The following is a 23,872-nucleotide window of genomic DNA, read 5'->3' as shown; positions in this document are numbered from 1 at the left end:
TGTTCAGTCAAGGCCTTAAATCCATGACACGGTACCATAGACAACGATGATTTTTCTAAGGCAGCTCAATGCTTAAAATTCCAACCTACAGTTGTATACGGTCAGGGCCAATGAAACTCATAAATTACTGAATACCAGCGAACCTTCTTTGTAAGAATCGTGAAGCTCAAGCATTCTCTAGCAAGGTTACATTCGAATACATCAACCCCCCCCCCTGCACACAACCTCTTTACCGCTCCCGGCAAACAAACAGAACAAAAGGTGTTTTTAGTGCATATTCTTGACCTGCAATGAAAATAATTCATGAAATGAAAATCCTACAAAGTATTTATATTTCATTTAATAAAAATTTAGGTTTTATTAATTATTATTTAAAATTTAGGTTTATAAATCTGCTTAAATAAAATAAAATTCAAACAAATGGCTTTCTCAACTTTAAGAAGACGACTCTGCCTCCCTCACCACGACCACACTGACTGCAGCGCTATACAAAACAGGTTCATCCAGTTTTGGGGCTGCTGGCAAATTCTCACACTTCTCACTAGAGCTACCTAAATTTGCTGCAAGGTCTTCAAGATCATGTTAAGCTTAAAGAATTCTTAAAAAAAAAGATCTTTCACCAAAGAAGCATTTATTTTTATCAATTTAACTGAAATAACTTCCTCTTCACAACTCAAAAAGGACGACAATGTGCATCAGTGGTAGAGGTGATCGGGCAAACGTATCGATATATCGGTGCCACATTGAAACGCATGGCGATAATTACTCAACAGGTACAAAGAATTCTATCACACACAGGTTATGGAAAAGTTATGGAAAAGTCAATGAGGAAATTTTACACTTTCATCCAAAAATACTTTTCTCTGATCTAACGATATCTGCAAAATGATAAGAATGAGTGTAATCCACACATGGAAACATAAAGCAAGTATTATAAAAATATACGTTTACCTGCTAATAATAAACCTCTGGGTTTTTCTTGGGGAGGTTTACAGAAGTCTGGTTCTGGGGAAAACAGAAAAATAACAGGACAGCTAACAAAATTGGCCATTTTTTGGTTGTAGCCGTTCCCCAAAAACGGAAGAAAATAGATTTATACTAAAAAAGGGGCCAATAGATTTGCAGGAACCTGGTCCAGTGGCCAAGTCAGTTGGCCGGGACCAAAAGACCAGAGCGTTGAGAGCTAAATAACTTATGGCCGCATACTTGGCGCCTTCTTTAATTAGTGGACCACCGCGACGTAGTGCTGCGAGACCTTGAAAACTAAAAACAACAAAAAAAAAAAAAAAAGATTCGCAGGTCGTCGGTCCAGTGGCCAAGTAAGTTGCCCATGACCAACAGACCAGAGCCTTGAGAACAAACTATATGCCGGCATCCTCGGTGCCTTCTTCGATTAGTGTGACACCGCAACGTCATTCTGCGAGGACTTGGCTTTGCTTGTTTTTTTATTTGGAAGAGACAATGACGATGCCGTAGGTAGTAAGTTGCTGTGCGCCAGTCCGGAGGAAAGGGACTATTCACATGGTCACTGTACTACCATTGATAGCAGCTCAGCAGAGGAAAACTCAATGACTTCTCTACAGTGGTAACGGCTTGTCGTCAATAATTGCTTCTACGACTTCTTGTAAGAACTGTAGCCAACACTACAGGTTGGACCGATCACTGTGAAATGAGACCCATTCATTTAATTCCCAAACGTATGGGAATTTGTTAATGTGAACATTTTGATAATGGAGTACATTGTAGTTCTTCAATTTAATTCGATTTCCACCATTTGTTTAGGTACGTCAAAATCGAACACCATTGACGTATCGAATGTAGAGCACCTGGGGGGAAAAGTAGCACAAGAATAGGGTCTTATCTCTGATGGAAAAGTTGTAGTAATCGGGAAACAGTCTCACCTGGAAAAGTTGTGAAAGTCACAACTACTGAAGAAACGACTGCACCAGCCCCACGGTGAAATAAATGCTGAACACTAGAGAGAAGGGGTTAATTCGTGCTGCCGTAGGAATGGAGAACAAGAGGGATAGATCCTGGATAGTGATTTGTGGTCAACAAATTTTGGAGTAATTGGTCAGCTCGGATGTATAGGTATTGGTCAGCTCGGATGTATAGGTTTTGAAATCCAAGAAAGTAAAAGTTTATAAAACTGTCAGCTTCTTGAGTGACAGCAGCTGAGGATCAGATAATAGCGGGGGAGTATTTAGAGTTAGGCTAATTCTAAAGGAGGAGGGGATAAGTATTATACAATCGATTAAACTTTTCACTAGCAGGACTTGTGTAAGGTCATACCCATGTGACCAGAAGGGGCGGGGCGTCAGCCAACAAAGCAGATACCAGGAAGCAACATTTTTCTGTTGGCTGAGGCCCCGCCCCTTCTGGTCACATGGTTATGACCTCACACAGGTCCTGTTAGTGAAAAGTTAAATCGATTGTTTCATACTTATGCTAATTCTAACAGAAGAGGGGATAACTATGAATACCCCCCAGATATTATCTGATCCTCAGCTGCTGTCACTCAAGAAGCTGCCGATTTTATAAACTTTATTTTGTTGGATTTCAAAACCTAAACATCCAAGCTGACCATTAAAGGAGAATGTAGAGAATCAGCCTGATAGTGCCAATATAGCACTGGCTTTAGGTTATATAGGAAAATCATGGTGATTGGTGCGCTTTAAAATCGCTCTTGTAAATTTAATTTCACTATAAGGCTAAGTGCCCACAGGACAATGTACCCGCGGAGTTTGTAGCGGAAAACCTGCGGATTTATCTGGATTTTCTAGATAAATCCGCAGGTTTTAGCAAGTACAGACACTCCCCATGTTATCCTATGGGACATGGGGAGTGCTATGGCCATGCTGCGGTATGTGCGGCTACGGAATATGCTGCGGATGTCCCGCAGACACACGTAACTGCACGTCCATTATTCCTGCGGAAATATCTGCAAAATGTTCGGTCCTCCACTATGGAGATAGAGGCCGGGACTTCCGCAGGTAAGTCACACGAATGTCCGCAGGTTTAAACACCGCTATTTCACTGGAATCTCGCAGCAATGGATAGCTGCGGATTCTGGGGAGCTGCTGCGGCAAACCTGCAGACATATCTGTGGGTACATTGTCCCGTGGGCACATAGTCTAAGAGGCCTCATGGAGACGTCTGCATATGAGAAAAAAAATGGATCATTCTTAAACAGTGCACTGAATCCACATTTCATCCATTTTTCATCAATGTGTCCATCAATGAATTATCAGTTTTTCTGGTGTGCATAAAACAAAAATAAATCAGATCCACTGACTTGAACAAGTGCGTTAGAGCCGTGCAGGCCTTCATTTCCTTTTTGGGGGGAAAACACTTTCTGAAAACAAAATTGGCCATGTGAACAGAGCTCATAGAATATAATTGGAGCGTATTCTGTGAAAAATACTGACAGAACATGTATGTGAAAAACTTATCTGAATGAGGCCTCAGAAACAGGTATCCAACTTTTATTTCCCAGAAACTACCGTACAATCCTGCCTGTGTTTTGTATGGCATTGCAGTCTATACTTATTATTTTATATTTATATAAACTGCAATATAGACCACAAACAAGAGTGGAGCGGTTCCCATTAAAAAAAAAAAAAAATTCATAATAAAAGTTATTAGTACAAAACTTTAACTCTTCAGAAAACCCTTTTGGAGTTTGTGCACATGGAGACTTTTTGTGGAAATTTTAGAGTGGAAACTGAGCAGAAATTCTCAAAAACCTCTTAATAAACTTGAGAGTTTCTGCTCAGTTTCTGCTCCAAAAACTTAGCAAAAAGACTCAGTGTGCACACACCCTAGAAAACAATGTAGTAATGAAGCCAAATGAATCAAACAGATATTACAGCATGTACTACACTGATATCGCCCTAAAAGTGACTGCCTCGGGCGGCTAAAAAACAACCCAAGCAGCCCTATGATTGTCCTTCCTCGTCCTCATCGTCACCAATACTGCTGTCTGTGGACGCAGCGTCGTTATCCACCGCGACGTTATCCGCCGCACTATTTTCCGCGTCGACGTCTTGACTTCCTTGCTGCTGGACGCTGGCTATATCAGGTGCAGCTTCCGTTCTGTTCTCCTCTTTGTTTTCAGACTGTCCATTATTTACGGGGGGTGTGGATTTCTCTTCGGTCGCAACCTCAGAAGATTTTTGTTTGTCGGCCTCCAGGAAGTTCTCCCAGCCTTTGAGTCGCTCTTCTCTTTCTCGAGACGTCTCCTCAATCTGTTAGTTTAAATAAAATAAGTGGTTACTACCCTAAAAGTGAACTAAACAAACAGTCAGTGAAGTACCTACTGTGTAGATTCCAAAATGACAGACAGTCCTGAAGATGTGGTGAAGTGTTGGCCAGTATCTACACACACCTACTCTCCTAGTTTATGTGAGCCTACCATACACATTATAGCTCTTTGCTACTACTCTCCTATTTGTGTGAGCCCACCATACACATTAGATAGCTCTTGGCATCTAGTTTGTGTGAGCCCACCATGCACATTAGATACAGTTAGGTCCAGAAATATTTGGACAGTGACATAAGTTTTGTTATTTTAGCTGTTTACAAAAACATGTTCAGAAATACAATTATATATATATATATAATATGGGCTGAAAGTGCACACTCCCAGCTGCAATATGAGAGTTTTCACATCCAAATCGGAGAAAGGGTTTAGGAATCATAGCTCTGTAATGCATAGCCTCCTCTTTTTAAAGGGACCAAAAGTAATTGGACAAGGGACTCTAAGGGCTGCAATTAACTCTGAAGGCGTCTCCCTTGTTAACCTGTAATCAATGAAGTAGTTAAAAGGTCTGGGGTTGATTACAGGTGTGTGGTTTTGCATTTGGAAGCTGTTGCTGTGACCAGACAACATGCGGTCTAAGGAACTCTCAATTGAGGTGAAGCAGAACATCCTGAGGCTGAAAAAAAAGAAAAAATCCATCAGAGAGATAGCAGACATGCTTGGAGTAGCAAAATCAACAGTCGGGTACATTCTGAGAAAAAAGGAATTGACTGGTGAGCTTGGGAACTCAAAAAGGCCTGGGCGTCCACGGATGACAACAGTGGTGGATGATCGCCGCATACTTTCTTTGGTGAAGAAGAACCCGTTCACAACATCAACTGAAGTCCAGAACACTCTCAGTGAAGTAGGTGTATCTGTCTCTAAGTCAACAGTAAAGAGAAGACTCCATGAAAGTAAATACAAAGGGTTCACATCTAGATGCAAACCATTCATCAATTCCAAAAATAGACAGGCCAGAGTTAAATTTGCTGAAAAACACCTCATGAAGCCAGCTCAGTTCTGGAAAAGTATTCTATGGACAGATGAGACAAAGATCAACCTGTACCAGAATGATGGGAAGAAAAAAGTTTGGAGAAGAAAGGGAACGGCACATGATCCAAGGCACACCACATCCTCTGTAAAACATGGTGGAGGCAACGTGATGGCATGGGCATGCATGGCTTTCAATGGCACTGGGTCACTTGTGTTTATTGATGACATAACAGCAGACAAGAGTAGCCGGATGAATTCTGAAGTGTACCGGGATATACTTTCAGCCCAGATTCAGCCAAATGCCGCAAATTTGATCGGACGGCGCTTCATAGTACAGATGGACAATGACCCCAAGCATACAGCCAAAGCTACCCAGGAGTTCATGAGTGCAAAAAAGTGGAACATTCTGCAATGGCCAAGTCAATCACCAGATCTTAACCCAATTGAGCATGCATTTCACTTGCTCAAATCCAGACTTAAGACGGAAAGACCCACAAACAAGCAAGACCTGAAGGCTGCGGCTGTAAAGGCCTGGCAAAGCATTAAGAAGGAGGAAACCCAGCGTTTGGTGATGTCCATGGGTTCCAGACTTAAGGCAGTGATTGCCTCCAAAGGATTCGCAACAAAATATTGAAAATAAAAATATTTTGTTTGGGTTTGGTTTATTTGTCCAATTACTTTTGACCTCCTAAAATGTGGAGTGTTTGTAAAGAAATGTGTACAATTCCTACAATTTCTATCAGATATTTTTGTTCAAACCTTCAAATTAAACGTTACAATCTGCACTTGAATTCTGTTGTAGACGTTTCATTTCAAATCCAATGTGGTGGCATGCAGAGCCCAACTCGCGAAAATTGTGTCACTGTCCAAATATTTCTGGACCTAACTGTAGCTCTTGGCATCTAGTTTGTGTGAGCCCACCATACACATTAGATAGCTCTTGGCATCTAGTTTGTGTGAGCCCACCATACACATTAGATAGCTCTTGGTCATCCCTCCCATATACAGGAAGGCTACAGACTTCTCTATGAAAAAGTATCTGACAGATATATCTTGCAGCAGCTCATCTCTGGGAGATATATTCAATCGGTAGTCCGAAATCTGGACATACACAGTCGACATCCTCCCAGACGATCAGTTGGCTAGCGCCTCCATACAAGTTATAGAGTTGGCCGTACTTGTCGTCCGAGTAGTGGACACCCCTTTAACATAAATATAGGGGGTTGCATGTTACTGGTAGCACAAAAACTCTGGAAAAGTGCTCCAACTCCTCCCAAACTAATCCAGCGAAATCTGTGCTCCCAAATCCAAATGTCCCCATTCCTTCTGAGCCCCACAATGTGCCACAACTGCAGTATTCACATTTATCATCACTGTATCGAGAAAAGCCGACTTATTTAATGGGGTGCATGTCTCCAGAAGTACAAGCTGGGTACAATGTACTGAGCACTGCAATGTGTTGGGCACTACAATGCAGAGAAAGAATTGCAAATCTGCCAATGTCCCCTGCATACTTGTTTCGGGAAAACACTCATGGAGTGAAAATCGACATTACACCTGTAGATAAATTCCCAGAGGGATGTAATTTCCAAAATGGTGTCACTTGAGGGGGTTTCTGTTGTTCTTGCATTTGGGGTCTTGGCAAACTATTCTAGGAAAATTTAGGCTGCAAAAGTCAAATAGCGCTCCTTCCCTCCAAGCCCTGCCGTGTTGCCAAACAGTTTTGCCCTTCACTTCTGAGCTTTATACTATAATGTAAAAGTAATTTCCGACCACATATGAGGTATCATTGTACTCAGTAGAGGTAGCGTAACATAGTGTACTGTTCACTTTCTCATACTAGCCCATAGGAATATGAAAAGCTTGGGGCTAAACATTTTAGTTAAAAAAAAAAAAACGTAATTTTTAATTTTCACAACCCAATATTATAAAATAATGTAAAATAATGTGAATCATCTGTGTGTTTAAAACTAAAAGGGGATATCTGGGACTTTGTTCCAAAAAAAAAAATGTACCCAAGCACGAACAGGCAGGTAGTTCCTCACTACCTGCCTGTTGTGCCCAGCACTATTTTTTGGTGGCACGGACCCAGTTAACCAGTGGGGAGCTGGCTATCAATCAGCATGACGTCGGCTGTGTTGTCATGTCAAGACGGCAGACTGGGAAAAAGCCATCACATTTTTGTGTGACTTTAGCAAACGCAGTTGAATATCTGCAGGGACAGTCTAAGGCGGGCTTTGCACGTTGCGACATTGCAAGCCGATGCTGCGATGTCGCACGCGATAGTCCCCGCCCCTGTCGCAGGTACGATATCTTGTGATAGCTGGCGTAGCGAAAATTATCGCTACGCCAGCTTCACATGCACTCACCTGCCCCGCGACCGTCGCTCTGGCCGGCGACCCGCCTCCTTCCTAAGGGGGCGGGTCGTGTGGCATCATAGCGACGTCACACGGCAGGCGGCCAATAGCGGCGGAGGGGCGGAGATGAGCAGGATGTAAACATCCTGCCCACCTCCTTCCTTCCGTAGAGCCGCCGGCGGTAAGCTGAAGTTCCTCGCTCCTGCGGCGTAACACACAGCGATGTGTGCTGCCGCAGGAACGAGGAACAGCATCATACCATCGCTGCAGCAAAATTATGGAAAAGTCGGAGCTTGCAACGATGATACGATAACGACGCTTTTGCGCTCGTTTATCGTATCATCTAGAATTTACACACAACGATGTCGAAAGTGACGCCGGATGTGCGTCACTTTCGATTTGACCCCACCGACGTCGCACGTGCGATGTTGCAATGTGCAAAGCCGCCCTAAGACCGCTCTGTGCCAATTAAGAACAGCATTGATGCACAACAGGCAGGTAGTGAGCAACTAGCTGCATATTAGTGCTTGGGCACATTTGTTTCCCCCAAAGTCCTGGATATCCCTTTTAACACTACAACCCTAGATTAAAGGGAACCTGTCACCAGATTTTTCCCTATGAAACGAAAAGAATCCCCTTCTGCAGCTCCTGGGCTGCATTCTAGGAAGGTGCACCTTGGCCCTGACTCCCCTTTTAGACCCCAAAAATAACTTTATAAAACTTGGCCCTTAGGTATGCTAATTACCTTGGAGGGCCACAGGGGCGGGCTCATTTTCTGCTCCGTCCCCCCCTCCTGACACTGATCCCCCCCTCCTTCCCACATGGCAGGCGGCCAATAGAAGCAGAGGGGCGGAGATGAGTGGGACGTAAACATCCCGCCCACCTCCTTCCTTCCGCATAGCCAGTGGGTGGAGTCAGGTAAGGAGATGTTCCTCGCTCCTGTGGCTTCATACACAGCGATGTGTGCTGCTGCAGGAACGAGGAACAACATCGTACATCCTATTGGTGCGACATTATGAAAATGACCGACACTACACAGATCATTGATTTTCGACGCTTTTGCAATCGTTTATCGGCGCATCTAGGCTTTAAACGTTGCGACGTCGATACCGGATGTGCGTCACTTTCGATTTGACCCCGACGATATCGCAGTAGCGATGTCGCAGCGTGCAAAGTACCCCTTAAACTCTTTGAATGTGTCTATAAATACTTTGAGGGGTGCAGATTTGAAAATAGGGACTTGTTTGTTGCATACATATAATCCCCTCAAAGACATTTTAAAAGTGAAGTGTTCCATAAAAATATATGGTAGAATTTTTAAATTTATTGAAAAACAAATTGAAATTGCTGTTAATCTTTTAAACAACTCAACGAAAAAGAAAAGTCTTTTTGAAAAATGATGCTGAATTATAAAGTAGATGTGGTAAATGTTGCTTAGGCTAGTTTCACACTTGCGTTGAACGGTAACCGTTGCATTGCGTTGTGTAACGGATGCAACGGATGTGTTGCATATAGTGGCACAACGGATGCTGCAAAACAACGCAATTCGTTTTGATTTTTTTTTTTTTTTTTACAGTTTTACCAGCTGCAGACTATTGTGAACGATCAGCTGATCGCTCCCTGCAGCCGGACGACGGGTGATCAGCTGATCGCTCCCAGTAGCCGGCCGCCGGGTGATCAGCTGATCACTCCCAGTAGCCGGCCGCCGGGTGATCAGCTGAGCGCTCCCGGCCGCCGGGTGATCAGCGGATCGCTCCCGGCCGCCAGGTGATCAGCGGATCGCTCCCGGCCGCCAGGTGATCAGCTGATCACTCCCGGCCGCCAGGTGATCAGCTGATCGCTCCCGGCCGCCGGGTGATCAGCTGATCGCTCCCGGCCGCCGGGTGATCAGCTGATCGCTCCCTGCAGCCGACCGCCGGGTGATCAGCTGAGCGCTGTCACTTGCCGGCGGCCGGGCTTGCCAGCGGGCGGGCGCTCAGCTGAGCGCTGTGACTTGCCGACGGCCAGGCGCTCAGCTGAACGTTCGGCCACCGCGAGCCAAAATAAAGTTTTGGTTTTTTTTTAAATAAAAAAGAAGAGCATGCGCAGTGAAATCAAGAGGACTCCGCTGCTCAAAACAACGTTACATGCTGCGTTCCTCCCGCTGGGCGGAAGCAACGGAGCATCGCCCAGCGGAAGCAACGCAGGTCCTTTTGGTACAATCCGTCAACCATACAAGTTTATGGGAAACAGCGGAATCCGTTAACGGATTCCGCTGTTTTCCAAAAGGGCGGATTGTAACGGAAGGAAAACAACGCAAGCGTGAAAGTACCCTTATTGACTATTTTGTGTGGCATGACCATCTGTTAAAGGGAACCTGTCAGGTCCCCAGTGCACCTAGAACCACGAGCAGTTCTGATGTATATTGCTATTCCCTGCCTAACCGTCCCAGTATACACCAACATAGATGGAGATCTATAGAAAAAGTATTTCTAAAGATCTTTTACCGTATGCTAATGAGCGAGGGGACTAGTTCCCGGGCGTTAAATCTCCTGGTTAGTCCCCCTGTGGGCGTGCTATCATGATAAAGAATACGCAGCGTCAGAGGATGCTATCATCACTCACCTCTCCGCTGCCATTGCTGCCCGACGCTGGATTTCGGCTCCATGCTCATGACCCTGGAGTATGGGTCATGCGCACTACTTTGTTTGAAGTCAGGACGCGTACACCCGGCTTCATAGTGTATATGACAGAACCTCTGGGGTCATGTGCACTGAGCCGAAATCCAGCGTTGGGCGGCGATGGCAGCAATGGAGAGGTGAATGAAATTATCCTGTGACGCTGCACATTCATTAGCATGTTAGCACACCCACAGGGGTTTTACTAACATGCTAATGGAGCCGACTAGAAAGGGGCACTAACGCCCAGGGGACTAGAATCCTCGCTCATTAGCATATGGTAAAAGATCTTTATAAATACTTTTTCTAAAGATCTCTTTATCTATGCTAGTGTATGCAGGGACGGTTAGGCAGGGATTAGCAATATACACCCAGAACTGCTCGTGGTTCTGGGTGCATATTGGACTGGACGGGTTCCCTTTAAGTTCTACAATTGCTAATTTTGTCAAAATCTTGATATTTTCATAAATAAGCACAAATCATATCAACCTAAATATACCACTAACAAAGTACAATGTGTCACAAAAAAACAACATAGAATCCCTGGGATATGTGGAAGCCTTCTAGAGTTCCCACCACATAAAGGCACACAGGAGAGATTTCCCAAATTTGGCCTGGTCAAGAAAGTGAAAACAGGGTCAGGTGTGAAGAGGTTAATAGATGCAGATTGTATTGTGAAATCGCAGGACATATCCTCTATAGGGATTCCCTGTAGCATTTTAAAAGCTGTAAAAGGCTCAGGTTGAAATTGCAAAAAAAAAAAAAAATTAAAAAAAATAAATGACCAACCTCCTATACAGTATGTAGTGCCGATCGTGTTACATTCCAAGACGAGTGTCCTGCGATATAGAGTTTATACTCAAGAAGCTAGGGCCGATTCCTGACATTGAATCAGCACCGACAGCGTCTCATAAAACATTCTTGCATCTATGAAATCACGGCCGATGAATGGAGCTTAGCGAAGAATGAAGCTTGTAATGAATGGGTATGAGTATACGTCATGACATAGCTATAGAAACAGCTCAACAGAAAAACAACCGTCTATTGAACGATGGCATTACGGTTGGTAATCATTCAAAATTTTGTTCCAGCGGAACCTGGGTTATTTAGGGCATTAAAGGGCTTCCATGCTGCTAATATATAGGATTGAAGAGTGCGAGCACAGAGCGGAGACGGTGTTAGACGTGCCCTGTGGAGGGTGTCTGTACACAGTCCAGGTCAAGGAGATAAGTGGTCGGGTCATCACAGCCAGGGGCACTGCGGTGCACCAACACTACAGGGACATTCCTTTAGTCCTGGATGTAATAATCCAGAAGGTCTAAGTTTATACCGTACTATTTGGGACATTTTTCTACAATACATCACATATATTTTCCCATAGTGTCCCTGAAGTTTTGGTAATCCTAATACGCAAATCTTATCCACCCATTAACTATATATGCTGGTTAGGGATGAGCGAGCATGTTCACACTGCTCGTTACTGGATCGAGCATCGGGGTGCTCCGACATTACCTGAGTCCCAAGTATAATGGAAGTCAATGGGAAACGCGAGCATTTTCAAACTCAGATGCTCGAGCGAGTAACGAGGTATGCTCGTCCATCACTAGTGCTCATCACCGGTCACGAGGAAGTGTATCGAGATAGTTCAAGATAAACACGAAAAAAGTACAACAAGGCACCACGCTTATATAAAATAATTGAATGATACCTGACACGGATCTATGTTGTGCAAAAACATGCAAAGATTTTATTCAAATATAAAGTGGCAATCAAACACATTTAAAATACACATACAAAATTGTGATCATCCAAAATAACCCTGCATGGTTACAGTCAAAGGGTCCCTATAGTCACTAATAAAGGTTAAATACCAACATACTGCAATACCCACACAGTAATGAATTATGAGGTTAAAGACGAAGATTGGTACCTGGCGGTATTATATAAACTGAACTGGTTCTCAAATAAATGTGCTATGGATATATTACCAGAGCCACCATGCAAATCTGAAAATAAAGAGCGCTGATAGTGTAATACCAAAATGATCGGTGGGGTATAACTGAAAAATATACACTCACCTGGATCAGTTGTGATAGTCACAACCACTAGTACGCATGAGATAATGGCATCTGCTGCAGCCCCACGTGGATGAGAATACAAAATGGGGTAGAGAAGGGGTTAATGCCGCTCATCAGCCGAATGAAGATGTAGAATGTTGATGAAGATAAGTATTCTTTTATTTCATAGGTCTATGCGTATCGAGGTGAAAACCCTCTTCCTCAGGACCAGTACATCAACAACAAGTGTTGTTGATGTACTGGTCCTGAGGAAGAGGTTCTCACCTCGAAACGCGTAGACCTATGAAATAAAAGAATACTTATCTTCATCAACATTCTACATCTTCATTCGGCTGATGCGCGGCATTAACCCCTTCTCTACCCCATTTTGTATGCAGAGCCACCATGTGGCTGATAAACCCAACCCTCCAATCTTTCCCTATCAGCCACATGGTGGCTCTGGTAATAAAGAGAATTTTGTTTACTTACCGTAAATTCTTTTTCTTATAGTTCCATATTGGGAGACCCAGACATTGGGTGTATAGCTTCTGCCTCCGGAGGAAACACAAAGTACTACACTCAAAAGTGTAGCTCCTCCCTCTGAGCCTATACACCCCCTGGAGAACCAGATCTAGCCAGTTTAGTGCAAAAGCTGAAGGAGAATAGCCACCCACAAGTAAAAACAGAGCAAGAACCGGAACAACCGGAGACTCTGTCCATGACAACAGCCGGTGATAACACGCGGAACAAGAAACTGCCAACAGGCAACAGGGAGGGTGCTGGGTCTCCCAATACGGAACTATAAGAAAAAGAATTTACGGTAAGTAAACAAAATTCTCTTTTTCTGTATCGTTCCTATGGGAGACCCAGACATTGGGACGTCTCAAAGCAGTCCATGGGTGGGAATAAACAGAAAAACTGAGAAGTAGGCAGAGCCTAACTTCACAAATGGGCGACAGCCGCCTGAAGGATGCGTCTGCCCAAGCTCGCATCTGCCGAAGCATGAGCATGCACTTGGTAGTGCTTTGAAAAGGTATGCAGGCTAGTCCAAGTGGCAGCCTGACAGACTTGCTGAGCCGTAGCCTGGTGCCTGAAAGCCCAAGAGGCACCGACAGCTCTGGTCGAGTGTGCCTTGATCCCCGGGCGGGGGAGGCACCTGAGAACACTGGTAGGCATCCGAAATGGTCGACCTAATCCAACGGGCTAAGGTCGGCTTAGAAGCAGAGAGGCCCTTACGCCGACCTGTGGTTAGCACAAAAAGAGAGGTGCACCGCCTAAGAGCAGCGGTGCGAGACACATAGATCCGGAGCGCCTGCACCAGATCCAGAGTATGCAACGCTTTTTCAAAGCGATGAACAGGAGCCGGACAAAAGGAAGGCAGGGTAATGTCCTGGTTAAGGTGGAAAGGAGAAACCACCTTAGGGAGAAAGTCCGGAGTCGGACGGAGAACCACCTTGTCTTGATGAAAAACCAAAAAAGGTGACTCCGAAGAGAGCGCAGCCAAATCAGAGACTCTCCTGAGGGAAGTTATGGCCACTAGAAAGACCACTTTCTGTGAAAGACGAAACAAAGAAACCTCCCTAAGAGGCTCAAAGGGGGGGTTTCTGCAAGGCCATGAGGACCAAATTGCGGTCCCAGGGATCCAAGGGCCGCCGGTAAGGCGGAATGATGTGAGACACGCCCTGCATGAAGGTGCGGACCTGAGCCAGCCGGGCGATACGCCGCTGGAACAGCACTGACAGAGCCGAGACTTGTCCCTTGAGAGAATTGAGGGACAGTCCAAGCTGCAGACCGGACTGTAGAAAAGACAGAAGGGTCGGCAAGGAAAAAGGCCAAGGAGCATGGCCGGAAGAGCGGACACCAGGACAGGAAAATTCTCCAGCTCCTGTGATAGATTTTGGCCGAGGAAGACTTCCGAGCCCGAGTCATAGTGGAGATGACTTCAGGAGGAATACCAGAAGCCGTCAAGATCCAGGACTCAAGAGCCACGGCGTCAATCTGAGAGCCGCAGAATTCTGGTGGAAAAACGGACCTTGTGAGAGAAGGTCTGGACGGTCCGGAAGATGCCACGGCACCTTTACGGACAGATGGAGCAGGTCTGGGTACCAAGCTCGCCTGGGCCAGTCCGGAGCAATGAGGATGACCCGACGGCCCTCCATTCTGATCTTGCGCAGGACTCTGGGCAAGAGAGCTAGAGGGGGAAACACGTAGGACAGACGAAACTGGGACCAGTCTTGAACCAGAGCGTCCGCTGCGAAGGCCTGAGGATCGTGGGTGCGAGCCACGTAAATCGGAACCTTGTTGTTGTGACGGGATGCCATTAGGTCCACGTCCGGAGTGCCCCACTTGCGGCAGATTGACTGAAACACTGCCGGATGCAGGGACCACTCGCCACTGTCCACGGTTTGACGGCTGAGCTAATCTGCCTCCAGTTTTCCACGCCTGGAATGTGGACTGCGGATATGGTGGACTTGGAGTCCTCCTTCCATTGAAGGATACGTTGTACCTCCAACATTGCCAGGCGGCTGCGTGTCCCGCCTTGGTGATTGATGTAGGCAACCGCTGTCGCGTTGTCCTGACTGGACTCGGATGTGCTTTGCCCACCAATAGGTGGTGAAAAGCTAGGAGAAGCCAGGAGCACGGCTCTGGTTTCCAGCACATTGATCGAGAGGGCTGACTCGGACGGAGTCCAAGTGCCCTGTGCTCGGTGGTGGAGACATACCGCTCCCCAGCCGGATAGACTGGCATCCGTGGTGAGGAACCACCCAGGACGGAGCCAGGAAGGAGCGTCCCTGAGACAGAGAGAGGGGCCGAAGCCACCACTGAAGAGAGCTCCTGGTCTGTGGCGACAGAGCCACTAACCTGTGCAAGGAGGAAGGCCGCTTGTCCCAACAGCGGAGAATGTCCAGCTGCAGAGGACGCAGATGGAACTGGGCAAAGGGAACAGCCTCCATTGACGCCACCATCTGACCCAGCACCTGCATCAGGTGCCTGATGGAATAACGGCGGGGCCTCAGCAGAGAGCGCACCGCCAGTTGGAGGGACTGCTGTTTGATCAAGGGCAACTTCACAAGTGCCGGCAGAGTCTCGAACTGCATCATTAGGTACGTGAGCCTCTGGGTCGGAGTCAGAGTGGATTTGGGCAGATTGACAAGCCACCCGAATTGGGCTAGAGTGGCGAGAGTGAGCGAGACACTCCGCTGACAGTCTGCGCTGGATGAAGCCTTGACTAGAAGGTCGTCCAGGTAAGGAATCACTGCCAACCCCTGGAGGTGCAGAACCGCAATCACTGCTGCCATGACCTTGGTGAATACCCGAGGGGCCGTGGCTAACCCGAAGGGGAGAGCCACGAATTGGAAATGTTCCTCTCCGATTGCAAAACGTAGCCAACGCTGGTGAGAAACTGCAATTGGCACATGCAGATAGGCATCTCTGATGTCGATGGATGCCAGGAAATCCCCTTGGGTCATTGAGGCAATGACTGACCGCAGAGATTCCATGCGAAAATGCCGCACCTGAACATGCTTGTTGAGAAGCTTGAGATCCAGGATGGGCCGGAAGGAACCGTCCTTTTTGGGGACTAGGAAGAGATTTGAGTAGAAACCTCTGGACCGTTCCCAGGCGGGAACCGGTACAATTACTCCGTTGGCCTGCAAGGATGCCACGGCCTGAGAGAAGGCGTCGGCCTTGGAACAGGGGGGAGTTGACAGAAAAAATCTGTTTGGCGGGCTGGAAGAGAATTCTATCCTGTAGCCGTGGGAGATGACATCCCGCACCCACTGATCGGAGAAGTGTTGAAACCACGCGTCGCCAAAGTGGGAGAGCCTACCACCGACTAAGGACGTTGCTGGCGCGGACAGATAGTCAAGAGGAGGCTGCCTTAGTGGCAGCAGCTCCTGCGGTCTTCTGTGGACGCGCCTTTGTGCGCCAGTTGGATTTTTGGTCTTTGGCTGAGTTAGTGGGCGAGGCCGAGGGCTTAGAGGACGACCAGTTGGAGGAACGAAAGGAACGAAACCTCGACTGGTTCCTACCCTGGACAGGTTTCCTGGTTTTGGTTTGTGGCATGGAAGTACTCTTCCCGCCAGTAGCTTCCTTAATAATTTCATCCAGTTGTTCACCGAATAGCCTGGACCCAGCAAAAGGGAGCCCAGCAAGGTACTTCTTTGAAGAAGCATCTGCCTTCCACTCTCGAAGCCACAAGATCCTGCGGATAGCGAGGGAATTAGCCGAAGCCACCGCAGTGCGGTGAGAAGCCTCCAGCATGGCAGACATGGCATAGGATGAAAAAGCGGAAGCTTGGGAAGTTAAGGCAACCATTTCGGGCATAGACTCCCTGGCGAGGGAATGCATCTCCTCTAGAGAAGCAGAGATGGCTTTGAGAGCCCACACTGCTGCAAAAGATGGGGAGAACGAGGCCCCTGCCGCCTCATATACAGATTTGGCCAGAAGGTCAACCTGGCGGTCAGTGGAATCCTTAAGAGAGGTGCCATCAGCCACCGATACAACGGTCCGGGCTGAGAGTCTAGACACCGGAGGGTCTACCTTTGGTGAATGAGCCCACTCTTTGACCACCTCAGGTGGAAAGGGAAAACGATCATCAGAACCACGCTTTGGGAAGCGTTTGTCAGGATAGGCCCTAGGCTTGGTCACAGCGGCCTGAAAACTGGAGTGGTTAAAGAACACACTCTTTGTCCTCTTAGGCAAGGTAAACTGGTGCTTTTCTGCCAGAGAGGGTTGCTCCTTTGATACTGGCGGATTGAGGTCCAGTACAGAATTAATGGACGCAATCAAATCACTAACATCTGCGTCACTTTCGGACAGATCAATGGGGCACATGGAGGTAGCCTCCGAGCCCCCTGTAAAGGCATCCTCCTCGTCCCGCGAGTCAGCTTCTGAAACAAAGCCGCGGGACGAGGAAGGGGAGGGAGCCCTACGTCTCCTCTTAGGAGGATGGGGTCTGGGACCAGATGAAGAATCTTCTGTGAGCTCCGCTGAGAGCCCTAGCAGCAGAGGCACCCTGTAAAGGGGGCTGATGCATGTTCAGCAAAGTCCGGGACAGCTGTCCCATGGAGTCGGCAAAAGACTGGGAGATTGACCTAAACAAGGATTCTACCCAAGCCGGGGGTTCAGCCACAGGAGCCGGAGCAGCCGGAGAGAACCCTGGGGGTGCGATTCCAGGCTGAGGCATTGTCAGGTTAGAGCAGGCATCACAATGTGGATATGTGCTCGGTTCAGGCAGCACGAGCTTACATGCAGTGCATACTGAATATAGCTTTGGAGCCTTGCTCCTCGTGTGAGACATGCTGCTGGAGTGGGGGCTCTGCCAGAGAATGACCCCCAGAGAGTATATACAGAGGTCCACAACCAGAGGTTGTGGCTTACCAGACCCGCTGGAGCGGTGTTGTGTGCCCTCCAGATCCCAAAGCCCGGACCCCCAAGCACCTCAGCAGGGATGCTGCAGCCAGTGCTGATCGCAGAGAAAACGCTGATAACATGGCGCCGGAGCGAGGAGAGTGGGCGGGACCTACTCTGAGAGCGGGATCTGGAGGGCCAAAGAGACTTACAGGGGAGGAGACATGTACCCAGTGAGGAGTGTCCCTCCCCTGTGCAGAACGGCCGCTGGGCGGAGCCGCACTGTCCCTCTGCATGAATGACATGCGAGGGCAGTGAAACCGAAAATAGGCCTCCGGCGAAGTCGGGGCCTAAATTTGAGCGGTGCGGCCGGTGCGCAGGCACCATCGGCGCGGTTCTCAGGCGACAGCCAGAGAACCGGCCGGAAATGTCAGAAAACTCACTCAGCACACTCTCCCACCATAATAAAGTACAGGGACCCCCAGAATATAAACGTCTCAGGTACTTAGCTTGCTGAGACGCAGGGTTCCAAGTCCCTGGGGATGAGTGCTCCGTCCAGCAGGGTCCTGAAGGGCTGCGGATGGAGACCGGTCTCCTGCCAAGCATGGAGAACCGTGCTGGCTCCCACTTCAAGCCAGAGCCCGAGAGATGGTGAAGGAGCGCGGAATGTAAGGCTCCAGCCTTGGAATAAACCTTAACAGCCCCGCCGACACAGTGGGGTGAGAAGGGACATGCCGGGGGTCCAGACTTGGACCCGCTTTTCTTCAAACTCTTTCCAAAAATGAAAAATCAGATGAGAATGCGTGTGGATGTATGCCTCCTGAACACAAAGCGATAAACTGGCTAGATCTGGTTCTCCAGGGGGTGTATAAGCTCAGAGGGAGGAGCTACACTTTTTAGTGTAGTACTTTGTGTGTCCTCCGGAGGCAGAAGCTATACACCCAATGTCTGGGTCTCCCATAGGAACGATAAAGAAATATCCATAGCACGTTTATTTGAGAACCAGTGCAGTTTATATAATACCGCCAGGTACCAATCTTCGTCTTTAACCTCATAATTCATTACTGTGTGGGTATTGCAGTATGTTGGTATTTAACCTTTATTGGTGACTATAGAAACCCTTTGACTGTAACCATGCAGGGGTATTTTGGATGATCACAATTTTGTATGTGTATTTTAAATGTGTTTGATTGCCACTTTATATTTGAATAAAATCTTTGCGTGCTTTTGCACAACATAGATCCGTGTCAGGTATCATTCAATTATTTTATATAAGTGTAATGCCTTGTACTTTTTTCGTGTTTATGCTGTACTCTTTGGTACATGGCACATAGCTTTTTTTGGGGGGGGGGGGGGGGGGGGGGGAATATAGGTGGTGCCCAGCCATTTTCTGGTGGATATTGTTCAAGAGTTGTAGGGTGGCACAGTGGCTCAGTGGTTAGCACTGCAGTCTTGCAGCGCTGGGGTCCTGGGTTCAAATCCCATCAAGGACAACATCTGCAAGGAGTTTGTATGTTCACCCCGTGTTTTTGTGGGTTTCCACCGGGTTCTCAGTTTTCCTCCTACACTCCAAAGATATACTGATAGGGACCTTAGATTGTGGGTCCCAATGGGGACAGAGTTGCTGATGTATGTAAAGTTCTGTGGAATCAATAGTAAATAAATAAGTGAATAAATATTATTATACAGCTGACATCTGCTGCGATCGGTGAGGATTTGGATCTTGGCAGTCTGAAAGGTGTTGATTGGGCTTATGATACTAATCCTTAAAGGGGTATTTCCTTTAAGAGCCTCCAAGAACCTATCTCAATATGTAGGAAGTGTAATAATAAGAATATTAGCAAATACCTCCAATTAGAAATGTAGTATAGTTCTTCTGATAAGCTATATTACTTACCTCATGTGCAGGGCATTGCAGCTTAGGTATCCATGGTTATGACCACTAGACACTAACTGTCGCTATATGCATGATAATGTACGTGACAGTTTTAATGAAAAGCTACTACATTTCTATTTGGAGGTATTTGCTAATATTATTAAAAAATAAAAAAATAAATCTTTATTTTTATATAGCGCTAACATATTCCACGGTGCTTTACATACATCAGGAACACTGTCCCCATTGGGGCTCACAATCTAAATTCCCTATCTGTATGTCTCTGTAGTGTGGGAGGAAACCGGAGACCCCGGAGGAAACCCACGCAAACACGGGGAGAACATACAAAACCCTTGCAGATGGTGTCCTTGGTGGGATTCGAACTCAGGACCCCAGCGCAGCAAGGCTGTAGTGCTAACCACTGAGCCACTATACAGTGCTAACCACTGAGCCACTGTGCCGCCCTGCACCTGCTTCATATTTTTAATAGGATCTTGGAGCTGGGAATACCCCTTTAAGTTAGGGCTTCCATATCAGATTGGTAGGGATCCAATACCCCCACTGATGCGCTGTTTTTGCAATTTGTGGGGGTACCGGAATTTAGATCACCACTGATCTGATAATCATCTGATAATGACCTGTACAAATGATAGGATACGGACGACCTATAATTTGGACCAGTCACTGATGATGGATTCTCACTGAACTGCTATCTGGCTTCAATCGGTGAGGGGGATCAGAATCCGATTGATCTGATATTGATAACTAATTCTTACAGCTCAGTGGACATCTGACACCCGGCAGTGTTGGTGTAGGGTTTCACCTCCCCAGCAATCTGATACTGATGACCTAAGGGGCACTTCTCACATAGCAAGATCGCTGCCGAGTCACGGTTTTTATGACGCAGCAGTGACCTCATTAGCGATCTCGCTGTGTGTGACACTGAGCAGTGATCTGGCCCCTGCTGTGAGATCGCTGCTCGTTACACACAGTGCTGGTTCATTTTTCAGTTGTTGCTCTCCCGCTGTGAAGCACACATCGCTGTGTTTGACAGCGAGAGAGCAACGATCTGAATGTGCAGGGAGACGGCTTCTGGCAGCCTGCGGTAAGCTGTAACCAAGGTAAACATCGGGTAACCAAGCGAAGCCCTTTGCTTGGCTACCCGATATTTACTTTGGTTACTGGCGTCCGCCGCTCTCAGGCTGCCAGTGTCGGCTCCCTGCACACGTAGCCAGAGTACATATCTGGTAAATAAGCAAAGCGGTTTTCTTATTAACCCGATGTGTACTCTGGCTAGGAGTGCAGGGAGCCAGCTGCTTGGTTACCCGATATTTACCTTAGTTACCAAGCGCAGCATCGCTTCCACGCGTCGCTGCTGGCTGGGGGCTGGTCAAGGTCATTGGTGAGATCTGCCTGATTGACAGCTCACCAGCGACCATGTAGCGACGCACCAGCGATCCTGACCAGGTCAGATCGCTGGTGGGATCACTGGAACGTCGCTAAAGTGTGACGGTACCCTAACTTAAGAATAGGTCATCAGAAGGCCAGATAACCCCTTTAGATTCCATATAGCCTTAAAAAATGGCTGCGTCGAGAAGGGTTTAAAGCAGTGTTCCCCAACTCCAGTCCTCAAAAGCCACCAGCAGATCATGATTTTAGGATTTCCCTAGTATTGCACAGGTGATGGAATTATCAATGCTCGGGAAATCCTGAGAACATAATCTGTCGGTGGCTCTTGAAGACTGGAGATGGAGAACACTGGTTTAAAGGTCCTCTATCATCACAGAATGAGTGTTCAGACCAGGCACGGGTGCTCAGTGCACCCATGCAGCCAAACATTGAGTGATCCTTGCACTTCCCACCTACTTGCTTTCTATCTACTACCACTCTTCTCTGGCTCTATAAAGCTAGAGTGGTCAAAGAAGAAGAGTTACATCTCGTCATTTGGTTGTTTGAGGGACCAATTAACTAGTTCTACCATTATAGATCTCTCTATAGAGCTCAGTCCAAGCTTTAGTCTAGCACTCAATGGAATAAATACGACACCTGATAATCCGTCACTCCATCCCAGGCTTCAACAACCAGCTGACGACCACCAAACCACCTCCCGTTAAAAGCCTGTATACAAGCATCGCTTTCTTCTGCCTCTTTAAATGATACAGATGCAACTCCATCCGGATGTCGCTGGAAAAGAAGTATAAAAGGAGATATATAAAAAGAAACAAAAACACTGGAACCAAGAAGGTCGGATGCCTCATCCCAAATACTTACATCAAATATAAGGACTTTCTTCACTTGGCCAAACTTTTCGCATTCTGACCGGAGATCTTCACGGATTTCATTCAGCACAAGGGGATCTTCCTGTATAAAGAAAACAAAGAATTAGCAAAACCCGAGCAGACTCCGAGAAACATGATACGGAGATGATAGTTTTTCCAAATTTCTGGCCTTAAAAGGGAACCTGTCACCAGATTTGGTGACTATAAGCCGTGGCCACCACCACTGAGCCCCCATATACAGCATTCCAGAATACTGAGAAAAAGGAGCCAGCACGATCTGAAAATGGCATGCATCATATAAAAAGTGAAAATGCACAGATTTATTCCAACTGTACTATAATAAAAAAAAATGAGATTTTTAGCAAATAATTGATCAATTCTTTGAGCCACCCCTGCCAACGTCACGGCAAATCTCAATAGGGGGGTCCTAACCTATATTACGTATTTCATGTGCCATGCGGGCTCCTAGATAAAGTTAAAAGCAGAACCATAATGGAGCACACATACCTGTAACCTGTATATAGCCGCTTCCATGTTGCAAAAAAGGCAATTGTGGATAGAGGCCAGCCCAGGTCCCAGCATGTGGAGCAAGCTCTACACATACCAGGACTATATCAGAACTGACCCTCCCAGTGCCAGACAGCAACCATTGATAAAGGCGGACCAGATCCAAGAATGGTGCTTAATTAGCAGGGGTGGCTCAAAGAATTGATCAATTATTTGCTAAAAATCTCATTTATATTACAGTACAGTTGGAATAAATCTGTGAATTTGCACTTTTTATATGATGCATGCCATTTTCAGATCGTGCTGGCTCCACTCTCTCTCTAGCATTCCAGAATACTGTATATAAGAGTCCAGGCCGCTCTGTATAATGTAAAAAAACACTTATAATATTCACCTAGGTAGCAGTCCGGTCCGACGGGTGTCGCTTGTCCCCGGTCCGGCGCCTCCTCTCTGCTGCAATCTACGTCCTCCTCCTACCTAACCCAGTGTGGATAACGCGTCTACGTCATTTATACATGCCGACATTGCAGTCCTGCGCAGGCGCATTTCTCTCAACCATACTGAGGGCAGAGCAAAGTACTGTAATGCGCAGGTGCGAGGAAAGGTTAAAGATTGCCTGCACATGCGCATTACAGCACTTTGATCTGCTCTGAGTAGCGCAGATCAAAGTGCACCTGCGCAGGACCTCAATGTGAACCAGTGTGGATGACTTAAGACAGGTCATGCACACACAGGCCTCAGAAGAAGGAAGACAGCGATTGCTACAGAGAGGGGGCACCGGACCAGAGAGTGGCGACACCCAACCGACCGGAGAGCGGCGACACCCAACCGACCGGAGAGCGGCGACACCCAAACCGACCGGAGAGCGGCGACACCCAACCGACCGGAGAGCGGCGACACCCAACCGACCGGAGAGCGGCGACACCCAACCGACCGGAGAGCGGCGACACCCAACCGACCAGAGAGCGGCGACACCCAACCGACCAGAGAGCGGCGACACCCAACCGACCAGAGAGCGGCGACACCCAACCGACCAGAGAGCGGCGACACCCAACCGACCAGAGAGCGGCGACACCCAACCGACCAGAGAGCGGCGACACCCAACCGACCAGAGAGCGGCGACACCCAACCGACCAGAGAGCGGCGACACCCAACCGACCAGAGAGCGGCGACACCCAACCGACCAGAGAGCGGCGACACCCAACCGACCAGAGAGCGGCGACACCCAACCGACCAGAGAGCGGCGACACCCAACCGACCAGAGAGCGGCGACACCCAACCGACCAGAGAGCGGCGACACCCAACCGACCAGAGAGCGGCGACACCCAACCGACCGGAGAGCGGCGACACCCAACCGACCGGAGAGCGGCGACACCCAACCGACCGGAGAGCGGCGACACCCAACCGACCGGAGAGCGGCGACACCCAACCGACCGGAGAGCGGCGACACCCAACCGACCGGACCACCCGAGTTGATGTCATCACTGCAGATGC

General features: G+C 47.5%; 1 protein-coding gene across 1 annotated transcript in view; it reads right to left on the bottom strand.

Moving 5' to 3' along the window:
* Positions 1 to 612: 612 nt before the first annotated feature.
* Positions 613 to 23,872, bottom strand: part of HTATSF1 (HIV-1 Tat specific factor 1) — a 60,668-nt gene continuing 37,408 nt past the window's right edge. Inside the window, exons 7-9 of the mRNA XM_075323757.1 lie at positions 21,864 to 21,953; positions 21,639 to 21,776; positions 613 to 4,247 (exon numbers count right to left, since the gene is read on the bottom strand). Coding sequence (XP_075179872.1) covers positions 3,939 to 4,247; positions 21,639 to 21,776; positions 21,864 to 21,953 — 537 coding nt within the window. The 3' untranslated portion in view covers positions 613 to 3,938. The remainder of the gene's footprint in view (positions 4,248 to 21,638; positions 21,777 to 21,863; positions 21,954 to 23,872) is intronic.

This window comes from Anomaloglossus baeobatrachus, chromosome 9 (genome assembly GCF_048569485.1).
Source record: "Anomaloglossus baeobatrachus isolate aAnoBae1 chromosome 9, aAnoBae1.hap1, whole genome shotgun sequence".
Classification (NCBI taxonomy): Eukaryota; Metazoa; Chordata; class Amphibia; order Anura; family Aromobatidae; genus Anomaloglossus; species Anomaloglossus baeobatrachus.
This window is presented reverse-complemented; position numbering and strand designations above follow the sequence as displayed.